Consider the following 16,073-nt stretch of genomic DNA (forward strand, 5'->3'; position numbering starts at 1 on the left):
TTATTTGTTGTGGGTATCTGATACTATTTGGTAGATAAATGAACAAGCTGTTCTAGATAAGTGAATTTTCAAAGTAAACCAGGACAAACTATATAAATGCTAGCATTTCAAAGCTGTTTTTGATAAAAACCTCTCCAAAACATTAAATCTTTTACTGTGGTAAACCTCTGAATACTAACATACTTTGACTTGTTCTTTATGATTCCACACTATTATTATGAACAAAAGCCATCAATATTCTTTTTTTTTTTAAGATTTTATTTATTTATTTGTCAGAGAGAGAGAGAGAGCAAGAGAGAACATAAGCAGGAGAATGACAGAGGCAGAGGGAGAAGCAGGCTCTCCGCCAAGCAGGGAGCTCAATGTGGGGCTCGATCCCAGGACCCTGGGATCATGACCTGAGCTGAAGTCAGATGCTTAACTGACTGAGCTACCCAGGTGTCCCAGATTCAAATGTTCTTTTCCATTGTTTTCCCCAAGGACTGGAGAGGCAAGTACCACACTCTACAAGGATGAGGTATTTCAAGGTTGGGAGTGGCTCGGGTGGGTATGGCAATCAGGATCTCACTACACAAACGCAGCTTTGAGGAAGTGGGAATGAACTATATGGTTATTACCTTTTGAATGAGGCAAAAATGTATTCAGAGCATGACTAGGGTGATGGCCCCCGAAGGATGCTATAACCTGGACGTAAGAAGCTAGCATGCAGCCGGGGAGGTGGGGGCAGGACACAGTACAAGCAGGTGGGCAGTCAATCACACAGCAGTCCCATCCTACAAGGAAAGCTTATCTAGCTCTGAGTGAATAAGCCTGACACTATAATACTGTCCTATATGTAAATAAGTCTAAAGCAGCATTCAATACAATGAGAAAAGATGCTTAAGAACGAAGGAGATGTGCAAAATTTTTGGAGGTTACATTGCAAAGTGTCCTCACCTGTTTATGTCTGCTTGTGTTTTAACTGTCCTCTGTGTTGATCACTTCTGTCCATTTACCTGTCTGCCTCCCTGCTTACTGATCCTGTTTCCTCTTTTTATTTTTTTTAAATTTCCTTTCTTTCTCTTTGCTCTTTCTTATTTACCAGCAGTCTAAATAGGGATTGGTGGGGCGCCTGGGTGGCTCAGTCGGTTGGGCGACTGCCTTCGGCTCAGGTCGTGATCCTGGAGTCCCGGGATCGAGTCCCGCATCGGGCTCCCTGCTCGGCGGGGAGCCTGCTTCTCCCTCTGACCCTCCCCCTCTCATGTGCTCTCTCTCATTCTCTCTCTCTCAAATAAATAAATAAAATCTTTAAAAAAAAAAATAAATAAATAAATAAAAAATAAATAGGGATTGGTTTTTCAGAGCCAATCCATGAGAGCTTTTTAAAGAGGCAATGAGCAAACCCAATCATATCATCTGCTATGCAATCTCTGAAATTGTTATCTTTGTCATGTCTATAATGCAGTGTATGTTTTTCCCATATCAAGTCTCAGTGCTGGGCTGGTTGATTCTGGGTAATAGAAGCCAAACATGTGTTAAGTGATAATTTATGGTAAGCTTTCTTTTCTTTTTTTTACTGAGGTAAAAATGACATACAATGTTGTATCAATTTCAGGTATACAACATAATGATTTGATGTTTGTATATATTATGAAATGCATAGAAGCTTTCCAAGTTAAGTGGATATCACATATACTTTCTTATCTTAGTTCAATTTTGGATTATAAGAACAAAAAGAATTACAAATTTTGAATGTAATTTTTACTGTGCATTATCATGGTTACAGTACTGCCTGTTATTTGTGGAAACATTTCAATGTGCAAAGAAAAAAAGGAAGTGACATTAATAAATCTTAATGTTCCAAACAGATATAAAGCTACCGTCCTATAAATTTTCTAGTCTTTCTAGTACTTTTATATATTCCAGTATAAATATCAAGAAAAGGAATTGAATAATTTAAGGGGCACCTGGGTGTCAAATAAATAAATAAATAAATCTTAAAAAAAAAAAAGAAAAGGAATTGAATAATTTAAAATACTATCAATCTACTAGACATAGAAGAGAATATCCCATGTTCAAAATAAACTGAAAATGTCTTGTTCTAGTTATAAAAATGGAACAAGTTAGTATCAGTTAGAAAAATAAAATACCTAATGTCCATCCCTGCTCAAATTAGAAAAGAGAAATAAGGTTTCATAAAATGTTATCATAATGTTATATGTAATCCATCAGTTATTTATTTATTTTTTTTTTACATTTTATTTATTTGACAGAGAGAGACAGCAAGAGAGAGAACACAAGTAGGGGGAGTGGGAGAGGGAGAAGCAGACTTCCTGCTGAGCAGGGAGCCCGATGCGGGGCTCGATCCCAGGACCCCGGGATCATGACCTGAGCCGAAGGCAGACGCTTAACGACTGAGCCACCCAGGCGCCCCTGTAATCCATCAGTTTTAAGAATCACTTTATTTTCATATTTTAAGATCTCTGAAATTGAGTTGTATTTCACAAATACTAGAATCTTACAAATTATCACCAATCTCCACCCCCTTCATTTTTTTAATATCTCTGAAATCTGGATGAGTCTTAAAATCCATGGCATCTTAGAATCACTGAAACGCCAAGAGTAAAAATCCTCACTTCCTTGTAATTTCCCAAAGGCAACTTTGGAAGAAGTCTGCTTAACTGCATGAAAAACAAGCAGCTAAAATTCTTTAGATATTAATGACCCTAAAAAGAACTGAAGCTTCTGTCCCATAATTCTTAAATGAAAGAATTTATCAATATTAGCCTATTATGTTACAATTCTGGATCATTACCTAAAGCATTCATTCATTCAGCAAATATTTATTGAGTGCCTAATATATGTCTGACACAGGTTTGTGCGCTGTGGGTAGCAATGAACTAATTCCATGCCCCTCCAGTCTAAGTCCCTGACATTTAAATTTTAGTTGAGGTGACAAGGCAGGTGGTAATGCAAGTTCTAGGAAAAGAACATCGATAACAGGGAAACAATGCCAGAGAGCAAGAGGAGATTATTATTTGAAAAAGGACAGTTAAGAAATGTCCCTCTAGGCAGGTGGCATTTAACAAATCCTTTCCTGAAAGGACTGAAGACACAAAGGGTTTAAATAACCCGTGGAAGAATCCTCCAGGTAAAGAGAATGCAAGTGGGAAACTCTCCGGGAGAGGAGTATTGCCTTCAAGGAATATCAAGGAAGCCAAATCTGTCCCCAGCATCTCCAGGAATCTCCTTGTCTTGATCCTCATTCTTCTAAGGTTTTAACATTAAATATGAGAGTGTGTCTAATGTTTTAACATTAAGTAGGATGCTATTGTTTATGGAAGGTTTCCACAAACCTTTTATCTTTTATCAAGTTACCAAAGGAAAAAAACAAACAAACCCTATTGTATCCTAATCTGTTAAGAGCTTTTACCATCCATGGATGCTAAATCTTATCATCTGTTGAGATGGTCACATTTGCTTCTCTTCTATTCTGTAATATAATAATTGAAAGATTTTCTAAAACTAAACCGTCCTATCATTTTTGGAGAAACCTTACTGGGTTATTTATGTCTAATTATTCTTTTGATATATTACTGGATCAATTTGCTAGTATCTTACTTAGTGTTTTTGCATCTGAGTTATAAACTGAATTGAGCCCAAGGTTTTCTTTGGCTTTTTCCTGTTTTGGCATGAGTGTTATGCTAGTCTTATCAAATGAGTTGGGTATCTTCCTGTCTTTCTATGAACTAACAGTATAATCTGTGTAAAATGAGAAGTCCTTGAAGGTTTTGTAACGCTTACTCAGGTTTGCAGCTTTAGAAAGTGGTTGGCATTTAAATATATTTACACAAATTTTCCTTAATTATTCCAGTTTTCTGGAATCTCATATTCTATATGAGACGAATATATTCATTTTTATTTTTCTATGAAGTTACTTTTATATAGGTTTTCATATGTATTGGCTTAAACAAAAACTTATGAAAATTTCCTTTATAACTGCAGTCATGCTCTCTCTTAGTTTCTTGGTGTTTATTTCATTATTTTCTTGCTTAGACTTTTCAAACTGTGTCTAATATTTTGGTCGTGATAACTGCTTTTTCTTTCATTTTTAAAGAGCATTATTGAGATATATAATTCACATACCATATAATTCACCCATTTAATACACACAATTAAATAGTTTTCAGTACATTTACAGAAGTTATACAAGTATCACCACAATCAACTAGAATATTTTTGTTACCCTCACAAGAAACCACATACCTATTATCAGTCATTCCTATTTCCTCCCTGGCCCCCTACTCTCTGACCCAGCCCTAGGCAACCACTAATCTACTTTCTGTCCCTATAGATTTGCCTATTTTGGACATCTCCTATAAATAAAATCATATAATATTTAGTCTTTTGTGACTGGCTTCTTTCACTTGGCAAATATTTTCAAGATTCATCCATGTTATAGCACTTGCCAGGACTTAATTCTTCTTTATGAATGAATATTCCACTGCATGGATATACTACATTTTGTTTATCCACTCATCAGTTAATGGATATTTGGGTTGTTTCCAACTTTGGCTAGTAAGAATAATGCTGCTATCAACACTCATGAGCAAGCTTTTGTGTTGATATATGCTTTACTTTTCCTAGGTATATACCTAGGATTACTGGGTCATATAGAAACTCTATGTTTAACCAATGGAGGAACCGACTACCTGTTTTCCGGAGTGGCTGCATCACTCACCCACCAACAATTAATGAGGGCTCCGATTTCTCCACATCCTCACCGATACTTGTTATTATTTCTTTTATTATAGCCATCCCAGTGGGTATGAAGTAGTATCTCACTACAGTTTGTATTTCTTTTTTAAAGATTTTATTTATTTATTTAACAGAGAGAGACAGCAAGAGAGAGAGAGAGAGAGAGTGAGCGAGCACAAGCGGGGGAGTGGGAGAGGGAGAAGCAAACTCCCTGCTGAGCAGGGAGCCCAATGTGGGGCTCGATCCCAGGGCCCTGGGATCATAACCTGAGCCAAAGGCAGACGCTTAATGACTGAGCCACCCAGGTGCCCCATCTCACTACAGTTTTGATGGCAGCTAATATTGAGCATTTTTTCATTTGCATTTCACTTTCATTTTTTTCATAGCCATCCCAGGGGTATGAAGTGGTATCTCACTGCAGTTCCCTGGCAACTAATATCAAGCATTTTTTCACGTGCATATTGGTCATCTGAATATCTTTTTGGAGCAGTATCTATTCAGATCCTTTGCCCATTTTATAATAGGGCTGTCTTTTTTATTATTGAGTTGTAGAAGTTTATAATAGTTTCTAATTATAAGTCCCTTATCAGATATGATTTGTAAAACCAATCTGTGGATTATCTTTTCACTTTTTTAATGGTATACTTGAAGCATAAAAATTTTTATTTTTTTCTTTTGTTGCTTGTACCTGGTGGCTTTTTCAAATGTTTATTTCTATTTTATTTCACTGGTTCATTTCCTTTACCCTCTGAGTATAGCCAGTCTTTTTTTAAAATTTCGAGTTAAAAGCTCAGAACACCACTGATTGAAAGTACAATAATAAATGCTGCAAAATTTCCTCTATCACTTTGGCCATATAACCCAGATTTTGATAAATGGTAGCTTTTGATAAATGTTGTTTTTAGTTCTAAATAGTAGACAATTTCTACTTCTATTCCTTCTTTAACCCAAGAATTACCTAGAATTAAAATAAATTTTTCAGGTTGTTTTGTTATTTGGATCATATTTTTGTTTATTTTCAGTGTATTCTACTGCATTAGGTGAACTTCTTTGAAATTAGCTAAAATTTCCTTTATAAGATAGTATAATACATAGACTATTTTTTATCAATGTTCCACATAAAGAAAATGTACTATTTTTTTTCCATTTTACACACAGTGCATTGACTGTCAATTAGTTATCCAAATTTTCTGTTCCCTATATTACTTTTTTGCTACTTAATCTGGTGGTTTCTTAAAGGTATTATTGTGACCTTACAAATTTCTCCTTTGAATTCTATCTTTTTCTTTATGAATCTCAAAGCTTATAAGCTTATAAGGAAGGCTTAAAGCTACTATATTCTTGGTGGGTTAATTAGTAATCTAGGAGAAAAAGTCATCTTTTTAAAATTTTTTAATTTTTTTGCTTTAAACTTTATTTTGTCTGACATTAATTTTGGTACACATTTCTGGGTAAAGAGTCAATAAAACCACTTCCCCTTTTGCATGAGCAAGTGATGTTCATCTAACTTTCTAGCACTAGAGCCACCCTGTATAATAAAGTAGACACTAGCCCCACATGGCTAATGGCTGATATTGTACAGGTCAGAAAAGACACCACCATCATTACAGAAAATTATTTTGAAGAGCAATTATTCTAGGAAGTTGAGTTTAGGTTTGATTAGCTTACCCTAGAAGTAGAATTGCTGTATCAAAAGTATGCACATTTAAAAATGACACAGATTCTAAAATTTTCCCCAGTGTGTGATGTCAATTTACACCTAATCCATCAGTATATAAAAGTCCAATGTTTCTCAAGAAATGGTATGATTTGGTTTAATTTGGACTTATTTGATTAATACAATTAAATATGTTTTTACATGCTTATTTATCTTTTGTAACCTGTCTACTTACATTTGGTTTAGAGATTAATATAACTTAAGCACAAATGCTAGAAAACTGTTACCATTACATTTCATATATTATCCATTCTTATAAAAAGTAAAGCACTTTATTCAACTTTTTAAATTTTACCTCATCCAAACAGTTGACATGGACATTCTTGCTGGCTAATAGTGTTCCGGCTTCTTGGACAGTACCTTTAAAAAAGAAAAAAAAAAAAAAAAAGGAAGGAAGGAAGGAAAGAAAAAAAAATGCAAAATAAGGTTATTTATCATTACAACAGGAAAAAAAAATCTAGCATCATGGAAACAAATGTTAAAGGGTTATATATAAAACTAAAACTAGTCTGGTTAGATTGTTAAGAAATAAAGCATCAACACATAGTATTTTTTCCACCAAGTAATTAACCAGAAGAACAGATTTATAGAAACTAAAATAGCTCCATCTTGTTTTTACTTCCACTGACCTTAGGGTATATTAAATTGGCCATATTTTCCTTTTGGCAGTGATACAATAACCACAAAGCATAAATAAGACTCTTAATACTGAAATCTTGAAGGGCATCTAGTCCAACCCACCATCTAAACCTTAAATTCCAGTCAATGTAATAATTGGAATTCTAAGTACAGTCAGTATTTCTATACTCTGTCATCACCAGACCCTGTGACTTGATGGCAGCATACTTATAATAGAATTCTTGGTTTAGAAATGCTTAGGTAAACATTTCTTTGAAGGCTGGTTCCATAGAAAAGTGCCTTATGGTCAGTACTCAGACTGTCATAATTAACGTCCTCAAACATAAACCTGAAGGTTAGTCCTTTGTAAATTTGGAAATAAGCTATAATGGGGCCACAACCGTCAGGTTTTTCCAGTCTTCTGTAAGGCATACTGACACAATCAAGTAGTTGCAAGAGAGAATGTTGCTATTATCATCGTTAATAATAGTCAGCTACTCGTTCTGCCAAAAAAATTCTGGTTTGACGGGGAAAGGAACAATGAAATTGAACGTTCTCAGGAAGAAAGGATGAGATGAGCCTCTTCTCCACAAGGACATAAAAGAATAGGAGCATCCCACAACTAGGAGTTTTTTCTTTCAACTGAAAATTATAGTTTAGGAACGTGCTAAATTCTGCTAGTTTTCCAGAGTTAAATGTGGAATGCAGAATAAAGATTAGCATGCTTCTCTCTCCCTCACCTGCTCCTTAGGCAAGTCATCTGGTTGCCTCACACCAACAGGGAACAGACAGAGAAATGTCTCCTAGATTGACAGAGAAATAGCTCTGCTGGGGAAATGTGTCAAGTGAATGATCTACAAGTCCCCGGATTCTGACAGCAGCTATCTTGTAAAAAGCGCATTTTTCTGACCCTGTACTCCATCTGAGGGCAGTCAGTATCACGGACTGAAGGGCTACGGAATGAATGGGGGAAAGCTCTCAAGCACGTAAGCAAGTTCTACGTGGAACTTATCCATATCTGGCCTTCTCATCAGAGACTTTCTCCTACATCTTTAGAAAGGAATTAAAATAGAACAAAAACTCCGGCACCCCAATTTCACTTCAGGAAGATGCTTTGGTTGATTTCCATTATCCAGTGAGAAATGACTGAAGTGATTTTCCATCTGATCAGGAGATGTTTACACAGGAAAGGGAGAATACTAGAGGGACTGTGAGCCCGTCAAAGCATGCTCCATGTTGGGAGAGGGTGGGGATTATAATAATAAACATTTGGCTCACTGTGAGAGAACAGGTCAATAATTCTATAAAATGTTTAGCCCAATGGCCAACAGTCTAAGTTAAATCTGTCTTGTCAGGAAGCAATTTAAAATAAGTAAATAAAGATGAGGCATGCACACATATACCCCTGAATACCAGTTAGCCTTTTAAAATGCAGGGACCAAGATGAAAATTTTTTTCTCAAACAGATTTTGGAAAATAGATGAGCAAAATACCCAAAGAAAAAAACTTGTGATGACTTCTAATTTTATTTTCCTAATTTAATGACATCAGTAGAAAATTATAGAAGGTTTGGAATACACTTAAATATGCACCATTTATCGTACTTTATATCTCAATATAGTTGGCTAAATAAACCTTATTGTCCAAGCCTGTTTCATAATTCCTCTTATGTAAATAATGAAAAAAAAAGCAGTAAATTCATTACTTTCTCTTTAAGTCCACAATCCCAGAGATTGCAGGTACTAAACAAGTAATGAAGATCTTCTGGTTTATACCCTTAAGGAAAGTTTAATTTATTTTGAAATAGTGCTTCCTCACTGCTTAACAAAAGAAATATCAGAACTTAGAAGAATGGGTCAATCTGCATGTCATATAAGCCCATTGGATGTGCTTCAGTGATTTCAATTTTCTTTTCTTAAATGTCATTGAATGGGTGCCATCATTAACTATGATATGAATGCTATCTATATATGAAAGAGCTTCTCAGTTTTATCTGGAACTTCTTCTTGGCATTTCTAACAAATATACAATCTATAAACTACCTAGCACATGAATTCACTTGAAGAAGAAATCATTCTAAAAGTGTCCAGGATCAATATATAGCATTCTCTAGATTGTTAAGTATCACTCACAGTCTGCTTAACTTCTGAAGGGCACTGACTGACCGAAGAGAGATACTCAGTAATTTGCTGAGTTTATTTTGGATTGGCCAAAATGACAGGTTATACTTGGCTGAAAATTTATTGTCAGTTCCAGGTACTAGTGCTGACTAATCTAGTACTTCCCAAAGTCGAGAAATATATTAAAGGGGAAAAAAAAGAATTAAGAACTCTACCCACCCACTTAAAAAAAAATGTTTCTTATGAATATAAATATAAACTTCGCTTAGGACCTTCATTCCAAAAAATATTTTACAAATTAAATGCACACAAAACCACAAAATCAGTAACATTTAGAATTAAAATGAATTTAACTTGACAGATGATACTGCGTTGCTGAAATTAAATTGCCTCTAGAAGTGACTATGGTATGGACTGCTATGGTTCTGGTTTCATTTTTTTGCTTAGTTTGTTTTCTTTTCTTTTTTTTTTAATTTTATTTATTTGACAGAGAGAGAGAGAGATCACAAGTAGGCAGAGCGGCAGGCAGAGGGAGAGGGAGAAGCAGGCTCCCCACTGAGCAGGGAGCCCGATGTAGGGCTCCATCCCAGGATCCTGGGATCATGACCTGAGCCGAAGGCAGATGCTTAACCGACTGAGCCACCCAGGTGCCCCTGTTTAGTTAGTTTTCAAGTCCAGTGCATTTCTAGGACTATAGGCCAAATGCTATCTCTGCTTTGCCACTTATTTCCTGTGTGACACTGGACAAGTTATCTAACTTCTCAGTTCCTCAGTTTCTGTGTCTATAAATTGGAGATCACTGTCTTTACCATAATAACAGACAAGACAAACAGCACTTTAAATGCTTTACAGACACTAACTCATTTGATCCTCCCAACAATGTTAACCAAGGAGAACCGGAAGCTCAGAAACAGTAACTTGCCCAAGGCCACATCACCAGCAAATGATTGTGGTAGGATTCCAAATCAGACCTGCATGGTGAACCAACACCCCATATAGTCTCTCATCATGCTGTTGCTTAAAAATAATTCCTAGCTCATCAAGATCAAATGTATCAACATATGTAAAGTGCTAAGAATTATGCCTGGCTCATACCAACATTCAATAAAGGCTGACTATAGTTGTTATTTTCTCATATCTCCCATTATTTTTCTTTGAGAGTACAGTGATGTCCCAAGGACCTTCACTTGACAAGAATGTATCACAGACTAAGTCCGTCTCAGTTATTTTCTCATGGCTTGGGCCAATGAAATTGGTGAACCACGTTGTCTCGGCTCGAATGCAACTTGATGTACAGTGTGGACCCAGAAACATCACAGCACTAACCAGACTAAACTTGACATTAATTCTCTTTTACACCATCTTTAAAATAAAAACTGGTGTACACCTAAGAAAATATCCAAGGATCCCTCCCCATCCCTTCCAGAAACCCACTTTATAAAACTGCTCACTTGTTTATACTTTGAAAAACTGATAGCTCTGGACTGTTTAAAAGCAGAATGTGGGTGGATTTTGAGTGGATCCTGTTTCCTTTTGCCCAGCACAGTACCTGGCACACAGTGGGGGCTCCCATGATTTCTGAACTGAATCCCAGAGCCACTGAGGGAAGGGAGAAATTACCCAGAGACAGGAGGAACAAAAGACTGCAGTGCTAAAAAGGTCGGCCAGAACTGTGCAGAACAAACAATAAAAGCACCAACTCCACATCCCATAGTTCTAGGCAAAGAAGACTTGTGATAAATGTAGATGTGACTGATTTAAAATTGTTGAGATCAGATGAGGTGGGCTCAGCTCATCAGCACCTGCTGGGTTCAAATCTGATTTTTTTTTCTCTTTTACATTTAGACTTCCCTTGTCAGTATGAAGAATAAATTTGCCTTACTCTCTGGGGGGTCCAGATTTGAGCCTGGCTGCTTAAGAGAAAGAAGACTGGAAACTGGGAAGCCTTTATGCTGCGATAACTGGCCTCTCTGCCATTCCAGGGCAGATGTGGCTATCTCACTCTTGAGCGTAAACCAACCACCTTAACTCTGTCCGCAGTCCCACCCATGCCCATCCCCGAGCTGTGACTGTGCAGGAGAAGCCACGTAGTCACGCCCTTGGCACCTGCCAGGTAACGGGACTCAGCAGGGAACTCCTCCGGGACATCCACTCGGGGACTGAAGGAGAAACATGGCTTCTGGCTCGTCCCGGCGGCCTACATCTCCCTCCCCAGCACCCGAAGCGGCGGAAGTGGGACAGGCGTTGGGAGAGTGGAAGGGAAGGCGCAGAAGAGCGCGGGGAGAAGATCGAAGCTGTGCTAAGTGCGCCGAGGGCTGTGGACGCCTAGCCTACCTCTTCGCTTCCCTGCGGGTTCCTGCGGGGGCCGGGGGCTTCTGGAAGGAAGCCGGGGAGGCCCGGACGCAGAACCCTCAATGTAGCGAATTACAGACCTAGTTCTGTGCCCTTATAAAGAACCCTTCTCCTTAGGAGTTCCCTCCACCCCCAGGCGTGGGCGGGGACAGCTATGGGATCCAGATCTTTCGGCCTCCGGAAGTCGAAACGGCCCTTTAGACACCCTTCTAAGAACCTGAGGCCACTGTCGCCAAGACAGACGGTGGTCAAAATCACCTGGAGAGTTTCGAAGCATGCGCATCATGGGACCCACACACAGAGGTCCCTCATTATAATCTAAGCTGCGGCCTGGAAATGTGTATCTTTCCTAAGCTGGTTTGGGAGACGAACCCCTGCAGCCTCCGTTCTTGTCCCAGCGTCTCGTCCCCCTTCTCCGCCCCCGCAACCGGTCCCAGGCCACTAGGAGAAACGCTATTTCCCGGTGCGAGGCCACGAACCTCGCAGAACCGCAGCGGAGGTTCAGCCCGGCCAGGGGCGCCCCCAGGGCTCCGCCACGCCCCCAGACCAGGCAGGCAGCGCCCCGTTGCAGCCCAGCACCCATACCTTTCCCGATGACTTCTAGCAGCTCCTTTTCTTCCTGGGTCAGCTCGCCTTTCGTTATATGAACCATTGCTCCCGCCAGCTTGAAGATGATTCTGTTTCTTTGGAGGTATTAAAAAGAAACTATGTGTGTGTGTGTTAGGAATGCCAACCGCAATGGGGCAACTCGAGACCAGGACGCTGAGTAGCCGACCGCGGAAGCGTTCGAATTCTCTCCTCCCTCCCGCGGGCTGGCGAGCAGCTGGCGAGCTCCAGCGAGCCGGGAGGTCTGTCGCTGCAAGCCCAGCGACAGTCACCGCCCGCCCGCGCGTCATTGGCCAGGCCGGGAGGAGGAGCTACAGGAGGTGGCAGCGAGAGACTCCTATTGGAGCAGCCTGGCAAGGAAAAACCCAATGGAGAAAATCAGAGGGGGGAATCAAATTCCTCTTCCACCTTCCCCACCCCCTTCCTGCGCTCTGTTCAGATATTTAGACACACGCAGTATTTAAATTCTCTTTTCAGAAGTTCCGGGTCCGCCCATGGCTGCTCGGGGCGTGCAGAGGTCCCTGGCTGTCTCCACAAGCCCCCACCGTTTTCCCAGGAGTGGCGCAGCCCGGGACGGGGGCGGGCTGGGAGGCGGGGCGGGGCTGGAGGCGGGGCTACGCCGGGCTCTGTGGGTCGATGTCAATGTGTCTGTCCTTCACTCCTCCATTGTCTGCCGCCGCCACTGCCGCGGTTGCCACCGCCGCTGCCGGAATCGCCGCAGCCTGCAGCCTCGCGCGTCGCCGCTACCTCCTCCGACAGGTGAGAAGCAACCCAGGTGGGACAGGGGAAGCCTGGAAGGCTGCGGGAACCGCGGCCGCCGCCCCGCCGGGGGCTTCCATCCGGGCGGGAGCTGGCGGGCAGGAAGCATGTGCCTGCTGGGGCGGCTTCCTGTACCCCGGTGGGGAAGCCTGCCCTCTACCCCAGTACCATCGCGTATACCGCGTATCAGTACCCCAGATTGAAGATTCGCCACTTGCCACATTTGGCCGCCCGGGGAGACCCTGGGACAGAGCCGGCGGGGGCGGGCCACGCGGTGGGAAGCGGCGGGTGCATATCGTCTCGTGCGTGGCACCGCCAGATGCGGCTTCCCAGAGGCCGGGACTGGGGCTTGGGGCTAGGGGTGGGATGGGGAGGAGCGCTCCCCAGTGCGAGAGAGGTGGACGCACCGTGAGAATAGTCTCTGAAGAAGGTAGTTCTCTTTTGGCAAGCCTCGACCGCCACCCCCTTTCCCCCCTACCCCCGCTGTCCAAAACACACACACTACTTGTCATCTCTGGCCTCTGTGGAAGCTACAGAAGAAAACCGGATCTGTTCGCCCTATGGTGCCTGTTAAGGATGTTTGAAAGCAATTTACACTTAAACTAATACTTCGTTTATGAGAGATGGCTTGGGGGGGAAGGGGGAAAGGAGGACCTCTGCTCTGCTAGAGTTCCCAGTCTCTTTGTAACTCAGATCTTGAGATTTATGGAAATAGGGAGGGGAGGGGAAGGGGGCGGAGATTAAATTGGTGTTGCTGTCTATATATAGCCTTAGATTAGCCTCTTAATCCAACCTTCATTCAACTGTAATATGTTGCCTCGAGCTTTGAGCTTCCACCATAGGTACCAAGGTGGTAAATGCAAGTGTGTACCCTCTTGTGGCTCAGAAGCAAGACTTGCTGGCTAATACGAAGTCAGTCATTACTCCAGGGCGCGCATCCGTGACATATTTACAGCCTCAATGAAAGCTTCTTTAGAAATAAGTGTTTATGTGTTACTGTTGTTTCTGTATGGACTAGTATTGATTTTTCTTCCTAGACTCATGTACTTCAAAGAGAAATACTTGAATAATCATCTAGACTTTTTTGTTAAGCATCCCCACCACCCTCTTTCTCCCCACAGTGCCATATATTAAATGAAATGCATTTTCTTCTGGCCTTATGCCTTCGATCTTTCTTTCTTTTTCTTTCTTTCTTTCCTTTTTTTTTTTTTTTTTTTTTTTTTTGGCATTCATAACACTTCTGAAATCCTGGAAGATGTTCATCATTATTTCCTGCATTTAACAAAATCTTTTCTAAACTCCAGCTGTTTTCTTTTTAAGGCTTCATCTTTACAGGCTGGGGCAGATCTGAGCCAGAACATCTCACATGAAAATACTTTGTAATTATTCATCTCAATGTATAACAAAGAAACTGTTGTTTGATGATGCTTTAATAATGATGTGGCTTGTTCAGACAACAAGTAGTAAGGCTTTTGAGAGTGACCAATATTTTGTAACACTTAAAATGCTGTTACTGCCACAGTTACAATTGATTTAAAACACAGTATCATGCAGAAGAAACCCAGGAACCTAAGAAAATGCTTGCAGAGTAACCTCCTCTAACAAGTGACTGAACATTTTATGGTGGATGTGTGTCCAGATTTGGGTACTTCATTGCCAGTATTTCCATATCTTGTGCCAAATTGGGGCCATGGTTACTTGAAGGTCACACCTGTTTGTCCCACTGAAGTTGTTAGTTCCTCGAGGATAGCAACTTGTTACCTATTTTCTTGGTGCTTATTGGCATCTGGTTGGTATTTAGTCCTCTGAATACATGACTTCAGTAAATTTAGTCAATGCCATTTAAAGACAAAAACTAACATCTACAAAGAAATGCAGATAAATAATATGTTGTTTAAATTCCTAGAAACAGATGTGTAATGGATAGCATTCATCAGATGGATTACATTAATCATTTTGTACAGAGTAAATATTTAATGTAGGAATAAGACTAGCTGATAAGCATACCTTAAACTTGATCAAGGAACTTTTCTTGTACTAAGAATGTATTAGAAGTTTTATTGGTAATAAAAAACCACCACCCACTTATGGAGTATTTAATTTGTGCCAGATATTCTAGCAGATGCTTTCTATGGGATTAAATTTAACCATTGTTAGAGTGACCTGAATTATAGTAATCTCTCTTTCAGCAAATAAGAGGACAGAAACTAAAAGAACTTAATAAATTTGCCCACCAGTTAGGAAGTGTCAGAGCCAGAATTGGAACCCAGATCTGTCTCCAAAACCTTTTCTCTTTCTATGATTTTCTGCCTATGTGGCTGGCAATAAGGGGGAAATTATATATTCTTTCCACTAACCAATAGATAATACATTCATGTGGTTCAGCATGCCACAGGTACAAAAGCCTCCTTCCTACCCCCTTTACCAGTCTTTTCTCCATGCCCTGCAACCATTGGTATCTGTTTCTCTCATATCCTTCCTGAGATATTTTATGTGTTTATGGCTTATATGTATATTCCCACTTTAGGACAGAAATTGGAACATAGAAACACACTTCCACACTGCATAATAATATTTGCATGATGCTTTGGTCTCTCTTCTGTTTCTTTTGTCACCTTTTTAAAAATAATGTTTTCTGAAATGTCTGACATTTTTGTGTCTCCTCTCTTTTCTATTACTGCCACCCTAGACCTCTTCTGGCCCATTGCCATGGATTCCTAAGTAGCCTGCTTCTCTCTCACCTCAAGCCCATGCAGCTAATTCAAGGTGCTACCAGTTCAGTAAACCTTGAGCACCCATCACCCCCCAAGAATGAGACATACTCTGTAAAGACAGAATTGAGTTACTTAAAACGTGTCAATAGCTTTCCACTGGCTACAGAACAGAGGCCCAGTTCTTGCTTGGAAGGCTCCATCTTCTGGTCCCAGCCTGCATTTCCAGTCAGCCAGCCCCTCCCACACACTCTAAGGTCACCACACTCACTGCTGGTTCCCTCACATACCAGTAATTTCCACCCCTTTGTTCCTGTTTTTCTCTTCCTGGAATGCCCTCCCTTCCTTCACCACTAAGTCTCTTGTCTCCTCCTCAGATCTGATGGACTGCTCAACTTTCAAAATACCACTTTTTTTCACGATCACCTCTCCCACCTTATCCAGTGAGGGCAT

At 40.4% G+C, this 16,073-nt stretch overlaps 2 protein-coding genes across 3 annotated transcripts in view; one reads left to right on the top strand and one right to left on the bottom strand.

The window, feature by feature from the left end:
* The window catches only part of ANKMY2 (ankyrin repeat and MYND domain containing 2), a 38,121-nt gene extending 25,716 nt beyond the window's left edge, over positions 1-12,405 (bottom strand). Inside the window, exons 1-2 of the mRNA XM_021689652.1 lie at positions 12,130-12,405; positions 6,750-6,814 (exon numbers count right to left, since the gene is read on the bottom strand). Coding sequence (XP_021545327.1) covers positions 6,750-6,814; positions 12,130-12,196 — 132 coding nt within the window. The 5' untranslated portion in view covers positions 12,197-12,405. The remainder of the gene's footprint in view (positions 1-6,749; positions 6,815-12,129) is intronic.
* A 368-nt stretch (positions 12,406-12,773) lies between these two features.
* Positions 12,774-16,073, top strand: part of BZW2 (basic leucine zipper and W2 domains 2) — a 63,547-nt gene continuing 60,247 nt past the window's right edge. The window contains exon 1 of one of the 2 annotated variants that reach the window (XM_021689485.1): positions 12,774-12,909. The gene's annotated coding sequence lies outside the window, so the exon portion shown is untranslated. The remainder of the gene's footprint in view (positions 12,910-16,073) is intronic. The other variant, XM_021689486.2, reaches the window with a different exon arrangement.

This window comes from Neomonachus schauinslandi, chromosome 12 (assembly GCF_002201575.2).
Source record: "Neomonachus schauinslandi chromosome 12, ASM220157v2, whole genome shotgun sequence".
NCBI classification, from domain to species: Eukaryota; Metazoa; Chordata; class Mammalia; order Carnivora; family Phocidae; genus Neomonachus; species Neomonachus schauinslandi.